The sequence below is a fragment of the Oncorhynchus tshawytscha genome, linkage group LG03, assembly GCF_018296145.1.
Source record: "Oncorhynchus tshawytscha isolate Ot180627B linkage group LG03, Otsh_v2.0, whole genome shotgun sequence".
NCBI lineage: Eukaryota > Metazoa > Chordata > Actinopteri > Salmoniformes > Salmonidae > Oncorhynchus > Oncorhynchus tshawytscha.
Window position 1 is genome coordinate 6,711,886 of NC_056431.1, and position 19,349 is coordinate 6,731,234.

The 19,349-nt window shown below is 50.5% G+C and overlaps 2 protein-coding genes and 1 long non-coding RNA gene across 4 annotated transcripts; all 3 read left to right on the forward strand.

Annotated features, from left to right (window-relative positions):
* Nucleotides 1-71: 71 nt before the first annotated feature.
* Nucleotides 72-10,298, forward strand: LOC121840988 (atrophin-1-like). The gene is made up of 6 exons (XM_042306470.1): nucleotides 72-309; nucleotides 4,522-4,665; nucleotides 6,224-6,328; nucleotides 8,171-8,290; nucleotides 8,397-9,594; nucleotides 10,006-10,298. Exons 2-6 carry the CDS (start codon nucleotides 4,639-4,641, stop codon nucleotides 10,296-10,298), a joined length of 1,743 nt encoding a protein of 580 aa, XP_042162404.1. The 5' UTR covers nucleotides 72-309; nucleotides 4,522-4,638.
* Nucleotides 9,793-19,183, forward strand: LOC121841332 (arginine-glutamic acid dipeptide repeats protein-like). 2 transcript variants are annotated; one of them, XM_042308742.1, is made up of 6 exons: nucleotides 9,793-11,176; nucleotides 12,991-13,195; nucleotides 13,305-14,766; nucleotides 14,956-15,099; nucleotides 18,716-18,896; nucleotides 19,027-19,183. In XM_042308742.1, exons 1-6 carry the CDS (start codon nucleotides 10,485-10,487, stop codon nucleotides 19,058-19,060), a joined length of 2,718 nt encoding a protein of 905 aa, XP_042164676.1. In that variant the 5' UTR covers nucleotides 9,793-10,484; the 3' UTR covers nucleotides 19,061-19,183. The 2 variants fall into 2 exon arrangements, with proteins under 2 accessions (XP_042164676.1, XP_042164680.1); XM_042308746.1 differs by lacking the exon at nucleotides 19,027-19,183 and having other exon boundaries at nucleotides 14,943-15,099; nucleotides 18,716-18,853.
* LOC121841334 lies at nucleotides 11,695-12,896 on the forward strand. Its single transcript, XR_006080305.1, has 2 exons — nucleotides 11,695-11,820; nucleotides 11,919-12,896. It is a non-coding gene; the product is annotated as an uncharacterized LOC121841334 (long non-coding RNA).
* Nucleotides 19,184-19,349: the final 166 nt, after the last annotated feature.

A 19,349-nucleotide genomic window follows, 5' to 3' on the forward strand; every position in this document is an offset into this window, starting at 1 on the left:
CGCTTAGCTCCCCCGACACTGTGCAGAGTAAAAGAGAGAGGTAGACCGGGAGAGGGAGAGAGAGGTGGAAGGAGAAGAACCGGGGTAGGCCTCGGCCTAGGTTTTAGGGGAAAGGGTTATACACTCAAAGAAGAACTCCGTTCTAGGCATAAATAGAATGGACACGGAAACTTTGAGACTGCACTATTATCTAGGCTGTAATGGCATTATTCAGTTCGATGCTGTTTGACTACACGTTGGGCTGCATGCTGTAGCCATTTGCCTATCAATACAATGACGGGGAGAAATTTTAGAACAAAGGTAGAAAAGGTAAGATTCTGTAAGCCGAGTTATTGTGTGTATAAAGGATCCATGCAAAGTAGCCTATAGTGGGCTAATGCACAGTGATCCTACATTGGAGTGGGGGAAGATACAACTGAAAAAGGGACTTCTCTCCTTCCCTCCCCTCTTCTGAGTGTTGGCCCTCTGCGCCTCTTCCTTCTCCCTGCCTCCCTTTCTTCTCGCTCCCCCATTCCTTAAGAATATGCAAATCACGCCCTCCTCTCCCTCTCTTTCTCTCTTCCTCGAAGTGCATCCCTTGCTCGCCCTCAGTAGATTTTGTGACTGTACCGACGGCAAAAAGTGCAAGTCGTCTTGACGGAGGAAGGGGGAGAAAGAGAAGGGGGAGAAGGGGTGGGGAAGAGGCAAACGTACGCATCAATTCTTAGTCTTCAGCGGCACCCCGTTTTTTCCTGCAACGATTTGGGAAGGAGAGAGAACATTCTGCATTATTTGCGGAACCGTTGCAATATGATCCAGCAGCCTCTGTTTATAGGTGCGCGTGCTGCCCCTATGTGTGCATGTCAACGTACAGTATAAACCGAGAGAGACGGTTAAAGAAAGGGAGAGTGAAAGGGGACACGCATCGCTGGATATCATAGGTAAGGAGAAGGGAAAATGGATGCTTATATATTTTTGCTATTCTTGTTGGCCACGTTTGTGTCTTCCCTCCCCTTTCTTTGTGCGTTAACGATCATTCGTTATGTGTAATTCATGCCCGGGTAAAATGTGTGTTAGGTTACAACGCACAACAGACGCACTCACATTCCAACGAGAAAAGGCGTCTCGGTGAAGAATGCCATTCGCCATTCTATTCCGAATGATTTTTTCAAGACATGAAGAAAAAAAACAGTACGCTATGGGAGAAACACAACAGGCATAGATAGACACAGGACCCATTCTATTCTGCATTATCAGTGTTAGCCAATATGTGCTATTACACAAAGCGTCTACATCGTCGGTCTAGTCTATTCCGATGTAGCTCGCTTGTTGTACAGAATAGCAGAGCCGGTCGCATCTGCATGTGTATCAATAACAGTAGCGGGAGAAGAAAGGAGAAAGAGAACCGTTGCGGTGCCTGCTTCTCGGTGCCTGCTTCTCGGTGTCTGTCGGTGATGTGAGCTGTGTAACTGCATACTTACACGGGCTAAAGACATGCTGCGATGCATAACATATTTCATTTTAATGCATTGATGTGTGTGAGAGCGAGAAACAGTTCATGTGCACATATGTGTGTGTCTGTTTGACCATTGCTATACGTTGTTTGATTATTATAAGCTATGCTAAATGCTATGTTTGCTTTTAGTGTTGATGGACCACAGCCAGGGACCAGCAAATTAAACCATGAATAGTAGCAGCCAGCCACCTGTGACTAAGATATACACTGACTGTATACAGTATCTATGTGTCATTGGGATCCATAGCCTCCCTCCTCTGCTTTACATTGGGCCCATAGGCCTACACTCCCCAAATATTGATTTCATAGCACAAGTGATGGCTCAATGTTTATCATTGAGTGTGTGGAATTGTGAATTCTTTAACTACTGCAATATAGTAGACAACATGTCTATGGGAAAAGTCACTATAGCGCTATGCACATTGCACGTGTAAAGGAAGGGGTTCTGTGAACCAAGATAGCTTGACGACTGACAAGAAGCCTAGTCTGAGACGTGGACTTGTGTTAGCTCTCCAGGCTAATGCCTAGGCTTTAGCTCAGCAGGATAACACAGTCTTGTGGAGCTTAGTCCAGGTTCAAAGCCAGTTGGTGACACACACTCGCCTGATGTTGAATTCATGCCAAGTGACTATACACTACTATTCAATGTGTGTGTCTGTGTGTGAATCTGTAACTAACAGCCGTAACTGTTTGTATAAAGTGTGTGAGTGTATGAATAAGTCAACATATGCAGTATGCACTAATAATTCATATATGTAGTAATGGTTCCACCACACACTGCATCTGTGTGTTTACTGCTCCATGGGTTGAACACAAGGACCTCCATTGTCAGTGCTAACTACCTGGCTAAATATATCCCTTTATATCACCCAGTGTGCCACTGTTCTATTTATATCCTCATTCAGTATACATGAGCTTGAATGGGTGAATGGGTGAATGAGTTGGACATGTAAAAACATGTGTCATATTTCATAGTCTACTACCCTAATGAATGAAGGGGTGAATGAGTTGGACATGTAAAACCTGTGTCATATTTCATAGTCTACTACCCTAATGAATGAAGGGGTGAATGAGTTGGACTTGTAAAACCTGTGTCAAATTTCATAGTCTACTACCCTAATGAATGAATGGGTGAATGAGTTGGACTTGTAAAACCTGTGTCAAATTTCATAGTCTACTACTCTAATGAATGAATGGGTGAATGAGTTGGACATATATGTTGCATGTCATGGTCAATTACCTGTATCTATTAGATATGGGGGGAAAATCAGTTACATATTGGGATATTATTTTTGATGATATATCGCATCGTTTTGACAATATTGCAATATTATTTTCCCATGACTGATCAAAACTCATTTTCTCATGATCTGTTGTCTCTTTGCAGCAGAGATATGGTGAGCAATATTTTTGGAACATCAAATCGCAATAAAATCACAGTATCGATACACAAAACATAGAATTGTGAGAATCACAATACATATTGTATTGGCACCTAAGTATGATGATAATATTGTATAGTGAGGTCCCTGGCAATTCCCAGCTCTAGATCTATGAATGAATGAATTATCAGACTGTTAACCCCATGCAGGTTTGGGTCTGGGGCTGGGCTCTTTTTAACCCTGTGCAGGTTTGGGTCTGGGCTCTTTTTAACCCCATGCAGGTCTGGGTCTGGGCTCTTTTAACCCCATGCAGGTCTGGGTCTGGGCTCTTTTTACCCCATGCAGGTCTGGGTCTGGGCTCTTTTAACCCCATGCAGGTCTGGGTCTGGGCTCTTTTAACCCCATGCAGGTTTGGGTCTGGGCTCTTTTTTAACCCCATGCAGGTCTGGGTCTGGGCTCTTTTTCACCCCATGCAGGTTTGGGTCTGGGCTCTTTTTAACCCCATGCAGGTCTGGGTCTGGGCTCTTTTTCACCCCATGCAGGTTTGGGTCTGGGCTCTTTTTAATGCAGGTCTGGGTCTGGGCTCTTTTTAACCCCATGCAGGTCTGGGTCTGGGCTCTTTTAACCCCATGCAGGTTTGGGTCTGGGCTCTTTTTAACTGGGCTCTTTTTAACCCCATGCAGGTCTGGGTCTGGGCTCTTTTTAACCCCATGCAGGTCTGGGTCTGGGCTCTTTTTAACCCCATGCAGGTTTGGGTCTGGGCTGGGCTCCTGTAGGGTAGGTAAGGGGCTAATGTGGCTCTGGGATAGCCCTGGAGATGGCTATAACAGCTTAAACTCTTTCTGACCCAGGTTTAAACAACACCTTAGTGGGTTCTGAAAGGCTGATAAAGACTAGAACACATACACGCATCTAATTGCTTTGGGAAGGTGCTGTACAGTATTCAATGTTCATCAGCATAAGGGAATAATCTGTGCACACAATATTTTCTTCCAAATGTGTTTATTGTCATACACAACAGTATCTATACATCTGTGTACAGATTGCATGTCCTTAAAGGAAAACTCCACCCAAAATGATATTTTGGTATTTTTTTCAGTAGTCCATTGTTGAATTGGCGGTATGAATCAAAATGGGACTATATCAATTGTGGGACTATATAAACAATGGACTAATGAAACAAATACCAAAATATATTTTTTGGGTGAAGTCTTCCTTTAACCGTGATTCTTCTGAATGAACTGAACTGCGGTGTATTACTCATCAATGCATCCATTCAGTATTGAAGTGTGATATGAGTCAGATATCAGTTTTCCTGTAGCACCGCTGTGTTGAGGATCCATGACTTGTACATGCACTCAAAGCCATGCCAGGTTAATCAGTCCACCATTGCAATGAATTGCCTATAACGGTAGTTGTAATGTTATTGTTCGATATTGATTATTCAATATTTATCCTTCGACATGTGTACATGATTTGTTATTATGATTGATGGTGCACTGTAACGTGTCCTGTAAAATAATGTGTTGTTTTATTGTTGTTGTATTATTGTATTTGATTTGTATGGGGTTTTCTGATGCTACCTAATTCAATGGGACTGGCCTGGTTAGGTAGACAATTCATCATTGTGGTGTTTTTTTCCAGGTTGTAGAAGCTCAGATGGTGGTGAGGTGATTTTCAGTCCTACAGAGAAAGACAAGGACACCACTTCATTCACTGCTATGGCCTGTGGGGAGGGATGGACATCATAAAGGAGTAACGATGAAAACTCGAACTCACAAAGAATCGGTATGAACTGTTTCAATGGCTTCCTTCATCTCTACCTTGTTCCCCTGTGTAGCTGAGTGTGCATGTGTGGGTCAGATTGCAGATGTGTTTATTGTTAATATGTTGTATTATATTGCACAGAGATGGATTGTGATGTTACATTTTACATAATTTAAGATGAATAAGACTTTTGAAGTTAAGATATTCTGTGTGTATATTCTGTGTGGACATTGATGTCATAATTATTCCTCTCTGTTCTCTTCTCACCTCGTCGTTCTTGCCGCTTTCTACCCTCCCAATTCCTCTTCTCTCTCCTTTCCCTCCTCATGCTCTTACCCCCCACCCTCACTCATCCTCACTGATCCTCTCCTTTCCCTCCTCATGCTCTTACCCCCCCACCCATCACTGATCCTCTCTCCTTTCCCTCCTTCCCTCCCTCATGCTCTTACCCCCCACCCACCCTCTCACTGATCCTCTCACTGATCCTCTCTCCTTTCCCTCCTCATGTCTTACTCACTTCCCTCCCCTCCTCATGCTCTTACCCCCCCCCACCCATCACTGATCCTCTCTCCTTTCCCTCCTCATCACTGCCTCTCTCCTTTCCCCCCACCCATCACCCCCCCCACCCATCACTGATCCTCTCTCCTTTCCCTCCTCATGCTCTTACCCCCCACCCATCACTGATCCTCTCTCCTTTCCCTCCTCATGCTCTTACCCCCCCCACCCATCACTGATCCTCTCTCCTTTCCCTCCTCACCCCCCCCACCCATCACTGATCCTCTCTTTCCCTCCTTTCCCTCCTCCACCCATCATGCTCTTCACCCCCCCTTTCCCCCATCACTGATCCTCTCTCCTTTCCCTCCTCATGCTCTTACCCCCCCCATCCTGATCCTCTCTTTCCTCCTCCTCATGCTCTTACCCCCCACCCATCATCACTGATCCTCTCCTCCTTTCCCTCCTCATGCCTCTCTCTTACTCTTACCCCCCACCCATCACTGATCCTCTCTCCTTTCCCTCCTCATGCTCTTACCCCCCCTTTCCCTCCTCATGCCCCCCCCCCATCACTGATCCTCTCTCCTTTCCCTCCTCATGCTCTTACCCCCCACCCATCACTGATCCTTTCTCCCTCATTCCTGCCCCCTCCCCCCACCCATCACTGATTTCATCATCCTTCGTTCCCCCTTACCCTTCCCTGATCCCCTCTCCCTTCCTTTCTGCCCCTTCTATCCCTCACTTTTTTCTTTCCCCCTTTCCCCCTCTCTCACTCCTTGGTTTTGTCCTCTACTGTTCTCTTTACTTATTGTTTTGACCCCTTTACCACCCTCTACCCCCGACCCCCATTTACCTCCATCTACACCCCTCAACCCCCTTTACCTCTCACTACCCCCTCGACCCCCATTTACCTCCCTCTACACCCCTCAACCCCCTTTACTACCTCCCTCTACCCATCTTTACCCACCTCTACCCCCCTTTACCCACCTCTACCCCCCTTTACCCACCTCATAACCCATTCTCTCTCTTCATTTGTTCCTTCTCTCTCCTTTTCTCCTTCTTGCCCCTTCCACCCCTGGCGGTTCAGATGCCAATGCGCAGTGGGCGGAGGCGGGGGGGAAGCAACGAGGAGAGGAGGGGTAGACGCCCGCATCCCAGCCCTTCTCGTGCAGAACGAAACGACAGGCAGACGGTGAGAACCTATCATGTTTTATGTCTGTTCTTTCCTGTGTTCTCTCTAAGAAACTCTTGTAATGTTGTCCCTCTCTGTCTCTAGTAATGGCAGTCTCTTTCTCCTTATGGCTTTGTTTGTCATGTAGTCTTTCCATCTAGATTTGTCTATAGTAAAGTGTGTGTGTGGACGTGTTTAACTATTCTTGTGGGTACCAACTGGGGACAAATGCTATTTCTAGGGGGTTTAGGGTTAAGGTTAGAATTATTGTTAGGGTTAGAATTGCGTTAAGGGTTAGGAGCTAGTGTTAGGTTAAGGTTAGGTTTTTGGGTTAAGGTTAGGGTAAGAGTACGGGTTAGGGCTAGGGCTAGAGTTTAGGGAAAATAGGACTTTGAATGGTACTGAATTGTGTGGCACCACAAGGTTAGCTGTACAGTCGTGGCCAAAAGTTTTGAGAATGACACAAATATAAATTTTCACAAAGTCTGCTGCTTCAGTGTCTTTAGATATTTTTTGTCAGATGTTACTATGAAATACTGAAGTATAATTACAAGCATTTCATAAGTGTCAAAGGCTTTTATTGACAATTACAAGTTGCATTACAAGTTGATGCAAAGAGTCAATATTTGCAATGTTGACCCTTATTTTTCAATACCTCTGCAATCCGCCCTGGCATGCTGTCAATTCACTTCTGGGCCTCCTCCTGACTGATGGCAGCCTATTCTTGCAAAGTCAATGCTTGGAGTTTGTCAGAATTTGTGGGTTTTTGTTTGTCCACCTGCCTCTTGAGGATTGACCAAGTTTTCAATGGGATTAAGGTCTGGGGATTTTCCTGGCCATGGACCCAAAATATCGATGTTTTATTCCCAGAGCCACTTAGTTATCACTTTTGCCTTATGGCAAGGTGCTCCATCATGCTGGAAAAGTCATTGTTTGTCACCAAACTGTTCCTGGATGGTTGGGAGAAGTTTCTCTCGGAGGATGTGTTGGTACCATTCTTTATTCATGGTTGTGTTCTTCGGCAAAATTGTGAGTGAGCCCACTCCCTTGGCTGAGAAGCAACCCCACACATGAATGGTCTCAAGATGCTTTACCATTGGCATGACACAGGACTGATGGTAGTGCTCACCTTGTCTTCTCCGGACAAGCTTTTTTCCAGATGCCCCAAACAATCAGAAACGGGATTCATCAGAGAAAATGACTTTACCACCAGTCCTCAGCAGTCCAATCCCTGTACCTTTTGCAGAATATCAGTCTGTCCCTGATGTTTTTCCTGGAGAGAAGTGGCTTCTTTGCTGCCCTTCTTGACACCAGGCTATCCTCCAAAAGTCTTCACCTCACTGTGCGTGCAGATGCACTCACACCTGTGTTAACGAGAGAATCACTGACATGATGTCTGCTGGTCCTTTTGTGGCAGGGCTGAAATGCAGTGGAAATGTTTTTGCATGGCAAAGAGGGACTTTGCAATTAATTGCTATTCGTCTGATCACTCTTCATAACATTCTGGAGTATATGCAAATTGCCATCATACAAACTGAGGCAGCAGACTTTGTGAAAATGTACATTTGTGTCATTCTCAAAACTTTTGGCCACGACTGTACAAGAGTGTGTGTGTGTCTGTGTGTACATGTGTGTGTGAGTGAGAGAAGAGGCTGTCAGTTATTAGATATTGATCTACATGTAAGCCTTAATGAAGCCGTGTGTGCGTGCCTGTATGAGTCATCACCACCATGATTACCTTATATGTACAATTGTAGTGCCAATGTGGGGTGTTTTATACTGCTTTTACCTGCAGTGTCATCTCTCATTGAGTTTGTCTTTCTTACTTAAAAAAATGATATGCATGCATATTCTGTATCTTAGCAAAGAGCTGCTGGTGAGGAATTGGCTGTCAGTCGCTTCAATCACAGATCACAAGGCCATGATTCGTCAGAGAGTGAAGGGGAGGAACTTGTGCCTCCACCAAAGAGGCAGAAAGTCCAGGTTAGTGTAACGTGATGTTGAACTGCACCACTAGGTTGAATTAGGATGTTTTAATGTCAACATTGAATTAATATATACTTTCCTCATATTCACCTTATGTCATCAGGATTCTTCCTCTGTCACCAACCCACCGACTTCAACTCATTCAACTGACAGTACTCCCCCCACTATACCGCCCCCACCCTCGGCTCCCAGACAGTCACGTGACAGTGACAACGAGGATGGTCAATCTCAGGGCAGCAGGAGCTCAGTTGTAGGGAGCTTGGCCAATAGTCTGAGCAGTGGGCGGGACATCGACCAGGACAATCGATCTTCCTCCCCAAGTCTCTCTGCCTCGCCTCCAGCCAGTTTAGACTCTGACTCTGATGGTCCAGACTCACCAAAGCAAGGAGAGGGGGAACGGGAGAAAAGGAAAGAGGGAGGAGTGGGGAAGACAGGAGGAGAGGAAAGGAGAGCAGCCAGAGAGGGGAGAGGGGATGAGTCTTGCGGGGATGGAGAAAGGAAGGATGGAGGAATAGAGGACAGCCCTTCTCTGAAGCTGCCATCCTCCTCCATCTCTTCCTCTGCTCCTGTTCCCTCTCTCCGCGGAGCAGGGGATTCAGCCAATGACAGCAATAGTGTCAGGAAGTCCTATTTCTCACAGGACTCCAAGCTGGTGAGCAAGATGGAGTATGGACCGGCCAGCGCTGACACTGTGCACAGTGGCAATCGAATGAACTCCAAAGCTAAAGCTCAGTGCGTGACCAAGGCAACTGTCGCCGGGGGAGACTATCCCCTCGGCAACCCCAACATTCCACACCCCCCTCCACCACCCCTTCCTCCTCCACCAGCGCTGAAACCCTTAGAATTAGGGGGGCAGAACCTGCCCTCAGAAGTCAAGGTAGAGAGAGAGAAAATGGAGAAAGGTGAGAAACTGATGGACAACAAGACGGCTCCTCCCTCTCTGTTACCCCAAACCAGCCCCTTACCCCCCTCCCAGCCCCCGCCCCACCCCCACCACTACAGCCCCACCGGATGGCAGGGAGGCACCGCAACCGGTTGCCAGGGGAGCTGGGGCTACACCCGTTACTCTGGTAACCACCACACTCACCAGCCGCAGCACCAACCCCCAGTGCAGCAGCAGCAACTGCCATCCGTCTACAACCCCCCTTCCTCCCGTCATTCGTCCTCCTCCCACCCCCCTTACCTCCCCCACCCCCACAAGGAGTACCTCCCCAGGTACGCTTCCGGGGGAGGGGAAAGGGAGAGGGGGGCGGCCGGCGAGAGGGGGGGAGTGAGGGTGGAGTATGGGGGGAGGGAGATAGGTAGGGATTTCTCGGCTAGTAGTGGTAGTAACAGCAGCACTTCTGGTGGGATGGGGGTCTTAATGGGGTCCAAGGGAGGGAGTTTGGGGGTCAGAACCGGGAGTACCCAGGCCTGGGACCTCAGGGCTCTGTGAGAGACCCCCATGGGTCCTGGGGAAGAGAATTTGGACCGGGGTGTTCAGAGAAAGAGAGGGGATAGAGAGAGGGAGAGGGAGGGAGAGAGGGATGTAGGAGGAAGGGAGTTTCCTTTACTGAATCGTAATGAGAATCAGAACAGAGAGTTTGGACCCACCGGTGCTGGGGGAGGAAGGGGGCACCCCAGAGACAAAGAGGGGGCGGTGGGGCGAGTTTGGGGGCCAGATGAGAGAGGTGGGGGAAAATGGTAACCCCAATAATAACCCCCTCCCCTAGGAAACCCCTCAAGCTCGACCAGTGGGTTACCTGCAGCCCCCATGCTAAACCGCGACCCCCTTCCTCACCCCAAAACAACCCCAGCCACCCTACCCTACCCCCACACCCACATCCTCAAAGCGCCTCCAAACGAGACTACCCCCCATCGATGGACCAGGCACAGACAAGGCACAGTCCCCCCTCTGGACCAGAACACTTCCACAGAGAGTACCCTCCTGGGGCCAAGGACTATCCCCCTGGTGGCCCACCCTCCACCGGCCCGGCCCGTGAGTACCCCAGTCCTCCTGGAATGACTCCAAACCTGGGCCGAGACTACCCAGGTGGACCTCAGATCCCCCACCTGCCCCACACCCACTTTCCAGCCCAGCAGCCCAGAGACAGGGACCGAGAGAGGGACACCAACCAGCGAGAGTCGTCTCTCTACCAAAACCGTGGCGGTCCCCCCCAACCCCCGTCTCCTTCTCCCTCCTCCACTCCTCATGGACACCCTCCGAATGCTCCTTACCCTCCTCCGCCACCTCCTCCCCCTCTCCCCCTCCCCAAACCTCCCTTACTCAGCCCCAACCCCCTCCGGCCTGGGACCCAATCACGTTCGTCCGGCAAATTATTCTTCCTCCAATCAGACTCTTGCAACACCCCTCTCTCCTTTACTAAGCCCCTCGACCAATCAGATGGGAGGGTTTCCTTCCTACCCGCCAGGCTCCTCCTCCGGGGCCAACATGTCACTTCCTGGTTCAGGTGTGTCACCTGGCTGCCGGCCCTCACCCTTCCACAGCACTTTGAACAGCCACGCCCCCTTCAGCGGCCCCTACCACTCCAATGGGAACAGTGGGAACAACCTGGTCCCGACTAACAGCAATAGTAACAGTAGCAGTGGCAGCAGCCATACCAACTCTCTCTCTCAGTCCCTCTCACCTCAAAACGCCTCAAAAGGACCCCCACCTCTTAGTAACCCCGGCAACAACAATGGCACTTCGGGCCCTGGCTGTAGCTCCTCACTTCCTAGAGATGGGCATTCTGATTCGTCCACAGGTCCACCTCCCCCACCTGTCATCAAGGAGGAACCAATAGAGGAGAGGGAGGAGAGTGAAAGCCCACCTCCTGTTTTGAGAAGCCCCTCCCCTGAGCCCAAGCCGGTGGACATTCCGATCCACGCCAGCCAATCAGCACGGTGAGATGGGACAGGCGTCATAGCAACAGAAGGGCTCCATCATATGTCACTCTAACAAGTTCTAACAACTGATTTATGTGGTTTTATCTCTGTTTTTGTCACTGGCACTTATCATAATATGTCAGCTATTATTTCTAGATAAAGGGGCTGAGAAATGTATTCCTGTCACAGAAGATGTTTTGTAGACAGGCCTACAGTATATCAAAGAAAATACCTGTCACAGAAGATGTTTTGTAGACAGGCCTACAGTATATCAAAGACAACACCTGTCACAGAAGATGATTTGTAGACAGGCCTACAGTATATCAAAGACAACACCTGTCACAGAAGAGGTTTTGTAGACAGGCCTACAGTATATCAAAGACAACACCTGTCACAGAAGAGGTTTTGTAGAGGCCTATAGTATATCAAAGACAACACCTGTCACAGAAGAGGTTTTGTAGACAGGCCTACAGTATATCAAAGACAACACCTGTCACAGAAGAGGTTTTGTAGACAGGCCTACAAAGTATATCAAAGACAACACCTGTCACAGAAGAGGTTTTGTAGACAGGCCTACAGTATATCAAAGACAACACCTGTCACAGAAGAGGTTTTGTAGACAGGCCTACAGTATATCAAAGACAACACCTGTCACAGAAGATGTTTTGTAGACAGGCCTTATCAAAGACAACACCTGTCACAGAAGATGTTTTGTAGACAGGCCTACAGTATATCAAAGACAACACCTGTCACAGAAGAGGTTTTGTAGACAGGCCTACAGTATATCAAAGACAACACCTGTCACAGAAGATGTTTTGTAGACAGGCCTACAGTATATCAAAGACAACACCTGTCACAGAAGATGTTTTGTAGACAGGCCTACAGTATATCAAAGACAACACCTGTCACAGAAGAGGTTTTGTAGACAGGCCTACAGTATATCAAAGACAACACCTGTCACAGAAGAGGTTTTGTAGACAGGCCTACAGTATATCAAAGACAACACCTGTCACAGAAGATGTTTTGTAGACAGGCCTACAGTATATCAAAGACAACACCTGTCACAGAAGATGATTTGTAGACAGGCCTACAGTATATCAAAGACAACACCTGTCACAGAAGAGGTTTTGTAGACAGGCCTACAGTATATCAAAGACAACACCTGTCACAGAAGATGTTTTGTAGACAGGCCTACAGTATATCAAAGACAACACCTGTCACAGAAGAGGTTTTGTAGACAGGCCTACAGTATATCAAAGACAACACCTGTCACAGAAGAGGTTTTGTAGACAGGCCTACAGTATATCAAAGACAACACCTGTCACAGAAGAGGTTTTGTAGACAGGCCTACAGTATATCAAAGACAACACCTGTCACAGAAGAGGTTTTGTAGACAGGCCTACAGTATATCAAAGACAACACCTGTCACAGAAGAGGTTTTGTAGACAGGCCTACAGTATATCAAAGACAACACCTGTCACAGAAGATGTTTTGTAGACAGGCCTACAGTATATCAAAGACAACACCTGTCACAGAAGATGATTTGTAGACAGGCCTACAGTATATCAAAGACAACACCTGTCACAGAAGATGATTTGTAGACAGGCCTACAGTATATCAAAGACAACACCTGTCACAGAAGAGGTTTTGTAGACAGGCCTACAGTATATCAAAGACAACACCTGTCACAGAAGAGGTTTTGTAGACAGGCCTACAGTATATCAAAGACAACACCTGTCACAGAAGACATTGCCAGATAATAAAGATAGTATCATCATATGGGAACAAAATCCGATGCATAAATTGGTTATATTTTGCTGATGTGGTTGTAGGTTCCACAGGGTTCTAGATCGGGGCAGTGGAAACTCCTGCGCCCGCAGCGACGTTCTCTTCGTCCCTCTGGATGGCTCCAAACTGTGGAAGAAGAGGAACGAGGTGATCGAGAGAGCCCGGAGAGAGGTGGAGCAGAGGGCCAGAGACCTGAGGGAGAAAGAGCGGGAACGAGAGAGGGAGCGGGACCTGGAGAGGCATCTACAAGTGAGTATAATTGAGGCAGGGAGGGGGAGGCGATGAGCGAGGGAGAGGGACACAATGCTCAATTTCCTTCTCCTTTTTGTCTCTTTAAATGCTCCTTCTTTCCCTGCAGCAACAGAAGGACAATAACAATGCAAATATACAACGCCAGGGATCCTCTCTCTTCTTCCCCTCCTCCTCCATCCTCCTCGACCCTAACTCCTCTTCTTCAAACCCTGGGTCTCACCCTCAACCTCACCCCCAGCAGCACCACTCCCACCCTCACCCCCACGCTCACCTCCACCACTCCCACCTCCACCCCTCTCTCTCTCAACACATCCCACACTCCCTCCTCATGCAGTCAATGGGGGGTTCAACGGTGGTTGGCCCACAGGGGGCTCTGGGGATCGGGTTAGGAGGGCCGTACCTGGGCCCTGACACCCCCGCACTGCGGACCCTGAGCGAGTACGCCCGGCCCCACGCCATGTCCCCCCTCGGGGCTAGTCGCCAACACCAACACCCACATGTCCACCATCATGGCCACCCTCATGGCCACCCCCATGTCCACCCCTCCTTCTTCCTCCCCCAGTTCCAGAACCATGCTCTGGCCCACCCACATCACATGCCTGCTGATGCAGCCACAGCGGCAGCCATCTTGGGTTTCCTCTATGGGGGCAGTATGGAGGGAGGGCCAGGGGGGCATGGAGGAGGACATGGGGGGATGGGGGGTGCAGGGTTAGGGGGGATGGGGTTTCCCCATGCAGTGGCAGCCCACCGTGAGCGCATGAAGCCGGGGTTTGAGTTTAAGAGTGAGGACAGGGTGTACCAGCCGGGCTCCTTGGGAGATCCTACGGCTCTCGCCCTCGCCCACTCCCACTCGCATGCCCACGCACATGCACATGCTCACTCCCTACTGCTGGGGGGAGGGGGTGGAGGTGAGGTGGCCATTTATGGCACCCCCCCTCCCCAGGCTCCTCCACCCCCTCCACCACCCCTCCAGAACCCAGCGTTAGCCCCAGTGAGTCGCCTCCCTAACCCTCCTCCCGCCCCTCAGTCCCTCTCCAACCCTCCCGCCTTCTCCCTGCTTCCTCCCTCGCTCCCCTCTCACCCTGCACCTGCACCAGCCCCTCCACCCCCAGTCCCCGTAGCTGCACCTCTGCCCGCTCCTCCACCACCCTCCTCTAACCCTGTTTCATCCCTCCATCACCCCGCACCACACTCCTTTCCCAGCTCCCTCCCCCCATCTCACCCCCCACCTGCCCCGGCCCCGGTGACCGCCCCTCCCGAGACCTACCCCCCTCTCACTCGCTCCCCCACCACATCTGAGAGAGAGAGGAGTGGAGAGAGGGAGAGAGAAAGAGAGCGAGACAGAGCGGGGCTGCCAGCCGGTGGAGAGAGGGGACGAGAGAGGGAGAGGGAGCGAGAGAGAGAAAGAGAAAGAGGGGGAAGCAATGGAAGTGGAGGAAGTGGTGGAAGTGGAGGAGGAGGAACAGGAGGAGAGATTCCGGGGCGTCTTCAGATGTTGAACGTCACGCCTCATCATCACCAGCACTCACACATCCACTCCCACCTGCACCTGCACCAGCAAGACACAGGTACCCACTGCTGCTAACCACAGTTGTGATCTTGTACTATGATCTACACACTACTATTTAGTGCTCTTTTGAGCTGGACCTGAGAAAGCTCTTCCTGTCTGATACAGATGTTGATGTTAACGTGGTTGTTGATGCTGTGACTCTTATTAAATATCTCCTTGTGTTTCCTGTTACATCATTGGCCCCTAGCGGCGGGCGGGGTGCACCCCCTGATGGACCCGTTGGCGTCGGGGTCTCCCCTGGCCCGCCTGCCCTACCCAGGGGCAGCGCTGGGCACCCCCATCCTGGCACACCCCCTCACTGAAAGCGAGGTGCTACGACAACAACTCTTCGGTGAGGAAAGGCTTGTTTTTTCAGTCTGTTTGTTTATTTTTCTGTCTGCCTGTCTGTCTGTGTTGTGTCATGAATATGATACCTACTGTAACTATCTTTCTGTCATTATCTACCTCACCTGTCTCTCCACTTCTCCACTCCTCCTCTCACCTGTCTCTCTCTTCTCCACTCCTCCTCTCACCTCTCTCTCTTCTCCACTCCTCTCACCTGTCTCTCCACTTCTCTACTCCTCCTCTCACCTGTCTCTCTATTCTCCTCTCCTCCTCTCACCTGTCTCTCTGTCTCTCCCTCTCTTCTCCTCCACTCCTCCTCTCACTCCTCCCCTCACCTGTCTCTCCTCTTCTCCACTCCTCCCTCTCACCTGTCTCTCCTCTTCTCCACTCCTCCTCTGTCTCACCTGTCTCTCTCTTCTCCACCTCTCCTCTCTTCTCCACTCCTCCTCTCACCTGTCTCTCCCTTCTCCACCTCCCCTCACCTGTCTCTCCCTCTCACCTGTCTCTCCCTTCTCCACTCCTCCTCTCACCTGTATATATCCTTCTCCACCTGTCCTCCTCCTCTCACCTGTATATATCCTTCTCCACTCCTCCTCTCACCTGTCTCTCTCTTCTCCACCTCCTCCCTTCTCACCTGTCTCTCCCTTCTCCACTCCTCCTTTCACCTGTCTCTCCCTTCTCCACCTCCTCCTCTCACCTGTCTATATCCTTCTCCCTTCTCCACTCCTCCTCTCACCTGTCTCTCCTTCTTCTCCACTCCTCCTCTCCACTCCTCCTTTCACCTGTCTATCTCCTTCTCCTCACTCCTCCTCCACTCCTCACCTGTCTCCACTTCTCTCCACTCACTCCTCCTCTCACCTGTCTCTCCTCTTCTCCACACCTCCTCTCACCTGTCTCTCTCTTCTCCACTCCTCCTCTCACCTGTCTCTCCCTTCTCCACTCCTCCTCTCTCCTGTCTTCTCCCTTCTCCCCTCCTCCTCTCACCTGTCTATATCCTTCTCCACTCCTCCTCTCACCTGTCTATATCCTTCTCCCTCCTCCTCTCACCTGTCTCTCTCTTCTCCACGCCTCCTCACCTGTCTATATCCTTCTCCCACTCCTCCTCTCACCTGTCTCTCCCTTCTCCACTCCTCCTCTCACCTGTCTATCTCCTTCTCCACTCCTCCTCTCACCTGTCTCTCCACTTCTCTACTCCTTCTCTCACCTGTCTCTCCTCTTCTCCACCTGTCCTCCTCTCACCTGTCTCTCTCTTCTCCACTCCTCCTCTCACCTGTCTCTCCTCCACTTCTCCACCTGTCTCTCCTCCACTCCTCCTCTCACCTGTCTCTCCTCTTCTCCACTCCTCCTCTCACCTGTCTCTCTCTTCTCCTCTCACCTGTCTCTCCTTTCTCCACTCCTCCTCTCACTCCTCCTTCTCCACTCTCACCTGTCTCTCCCTTCTCCTCTCACTCCTCCTCCTCACCTGTATATATCCTTCTCCACTCCTCCTCTCACCTGTATATATCCTTCTCCACTCCTCCTCCTCTCACCTGTCTCTCTCTCTCCACTCCCTCCCTCACCTGTCTCTCCCCTCACCTGTCTCTCCCTTCCTTCTCCCTCCTCCTTCACCTGTCTCTCTCCTTCTCCACTCCTCCTCTCACCTGTCTATATCCTTCTCCACTCCCTCACCTCACCTCCTCCTTCTCACCTGTCTCTCCCTTCTCCACTCCTCCTCTCACCTGTCTATCTCCTTCTCCACTCCTCCTCTCACCTGTCTCCACTTCTCCACTCCTCCTCTGTCACCTGTCTCTCCTCTTCTCCACACCTCCTCTTCTCACCTGTCTCTCTCTTCTCACCTGTCTACTCCTCCTCTCACCTGTCTCTCCCTTCTCCACTCCTCCTCTCACCTGTCTCTCCCTTCTCACCTCCTCCTCCTCCTCCACTCCTCCTCTCACCTGTCTCTCTCTTCTCCACTCCTCCCCCTCACCTGTCTCTCTCTCCTTCTCCACCTCTCTCCTTTCACCTGTCACCTGTCTCCCTTCTCCACTCCTCCTCACCTGTCACCTGTCTACCTGTCTCTTCTCCACTCCTCCCCTCACCTGTCTCCTCTTCTCCACTCCTCCCCTCACCTGTCTCTCCCTTCTCCACCTCCTCCTCTCACCTGTCTATCTCCTTCTCCTCCTCTCACCTGTCTACTCCTCCTCTCACCTGTCTATCTCCTTCTCCTCCTCCTCCTCTCACCTGTCTATCTCCTTCTCCCTCCTCCTCTCACCTGTCTCTCCACTCTCCCCTCACCTGTCTCTCCTTCTCCACTCCTCTCCTCACCTGTCTCTCCCTTCTCCACTCCTCCTCTCACTTGTCTCTCCCTTCTCCACTCCTCCTCTCACCTGTCTATCTCCTTCTCCACTCCTCCTCTCACCTGTCTCCTCTTCTCCACTCCTCCTCTCACCTGTCTCCTCTTCTCCACTCCTCCTCTTACCTGTCTATCTCCTTCTCCACTCCTCCTCTCACCTGTCTATCTCCTTCTCCACTCCTCCTCTCACCTGTCTCTCCTTCTCCACTCCTCCTCTCACCTGTCTCTCCCTTCTCCACTCCTCCCCTCACCTGTCTCTCCCTTCTCCACTCCTCTCCTCACCTGTCTCTCCCTTCTCCACTCCTCCTCTCACTTGTCTCTCCCTTCTCCACTCCTCCTCTCACCTGTCTATCTCCTTCTCCACTCCTCCTCTCACCTGTCTATCTCCTTCTCCACTCCTCCTCTCACCTGTCTCCTCTTCTCCACACCTCCTCTTACCTGTCTCCTCTTCTCACCTGTCTCTGCTCTTCTCCACTCCTCCCCTCACCTGTCTCCTCTTCTCCACTCCTCCCCTCACCTGTCTCTCCCTTCTCCACTCCTCATCTCACCTGTCTATCTCCTTCTCCACTCCTCCTCTCACCTGTCTATCTCCTTCTCCACTCCTCCTCTCACTTGTCTCTCCCTTCTCCACCTCCTCCTCTCACCTGTCTATCTCCTTCTCCACTCCTCCTCTCACCTGTCTATCTCCTTGTCTCACCTCCTCCTTCTCACCTGTCACCTGTCTCTCTTCTCCACTCCTCCCCTCACCTGTCTCTCCCTTCTCCACTCCTCGTCTCACCTGTCTATCTCCTTCTCCACTCCTCCTCTCACCTGTCTATCTCCTTCTCCACTCCTCCTCTCACCTGTCTATCTCCTTCTCCACTCCTCCTCTCACTTGTCTCTCCCTTCTCCTCTCACTCCTCCTCTTACCTGTCTATCTCCTTCTCCACTCCTCCTCTTACCTGTCTATCTCCTTCTCCACCTCCTCCTCTCACCTGTCTATCTCCTTCTCCACTCCTCCTCTCACCTGTCTATCTCCTTCTCCACTCCTCCTCTCACCTGTCTATCTCCTTCTCCACTCCTCCTCTCACCTGTCTCCTCTTCTCCACTCCTCCTCCTCTCACCTGTCTCCTCTTCTCCACTCCTCCTCTCACCTGTCTATCTCCTTCTCCACTCCTCCTCTCACCTGTCTCCTCTTCTCCACTCCTCCTCTCACCTGTCTCCTCTTCTCCACTCCTCCTCTTACCTGTCTCCTCTTCTCACCTGTCTCTGCTCTTCTCCCTTTCCTCTTCCCTTTTCCTTCCCCCTCCAGGCGCTCCGTTCCGTGAGCTGCCCCAGCCCTCCTCTCTGACAGGTTCCATGTCAGCGGCCCACCAGCTCCAGGCCATGCAGCAGGCCCAGAGCGCAGAGCTGCAGATCCAGAGACTGGCCCTGGAACAGCAGTGGATCCACCACCACCACCATCACTCCCTCACCCAGGACGAGTACTACAGGTAGCCTACTAATGGGACCAGGGGAGCTGGGTGAGGTGTGGGGAGACTGTGTCTGGTAGAGGTGGGGGAGAGAGTGTGTGTGTGTATCATCCCTGACCCTGTCTCATACAGTATCTTCTCTCTTCCTCAGCCACTTAAAGAAGGAAAGCGACAAGACCCTGTAAGGGAGGAAAAAGAGAGGGGGAACAAGCCCACGGAAGACCAACCCAAAGGAGGAAGAAGAGACCCTGTAAGGGAGGAAAAAGAGAGGGGGAACAAGCCCACAGAAGACCAACCCAAAGGAGGAAGAAGAGACCCTGTAAAAAGAGAGGGGGAGGAAAAAGAGAGGGGGGGAACAAGCCCACAGAAGACCAACCCAAAGGAGGAAGAAGAAAAGAACAAAACAGAAGCACTAAGAACAATGAAGGAAGCATCAAACCATAGGAACCTGAGGAGAAATGAACTGATTGCGAA

What these genes read in the sequence shown, in the direction of transcription:
- LOC121840988 (XM_042306470.1), top strand. Translation starts at nt 4,639, where the DNA reads ATGAAAACTCGAACTCACAAAGAATCG. An exon ending in AACGAAACGACAGGCAGACG is followed by an intron (nt 6,329 to 8,170) that starts GTGAGAACCTAT and finishes TCTGTATCTTAG; the next exon opens with CAAAGAGCTGCTGGTGAGGA. An exon ending in GTATGGGGGGAGGGAGATAG is followed by an intron (nt 9,595 to 10,005) that starts GTAGGGATTTCT and finishes CCCCTCCCCTAG; the next exon opens with GAAACCCCTCAAGCTCGACC.
- LOC121841332 (XM_042308742.1), top strand. Translation starts at nt 10,485, where the DNA reads ATGGACACCCTCCGAATGCTCCTTACCCTCCTCCGCCACCTCCTCCCC. An exon ending in ACCTGGAGAGGCATCTACAA is followed by an intron (nt 13,196 to 13,304) that starts GTGAGTATAATT and finishes CTTTCCCTGCAG; the next exon opens with CAACAGAAGGACAATAACAA. An exon ending in CCTGCACCAGCAAGACACAG is followed by an intron (nt 14,767 to 14,955) that starts GTACCCACTGCT and finishes ATTGGCCCCTAG; the next exon opens with CGGCGGGCGGGGTGCACCCC.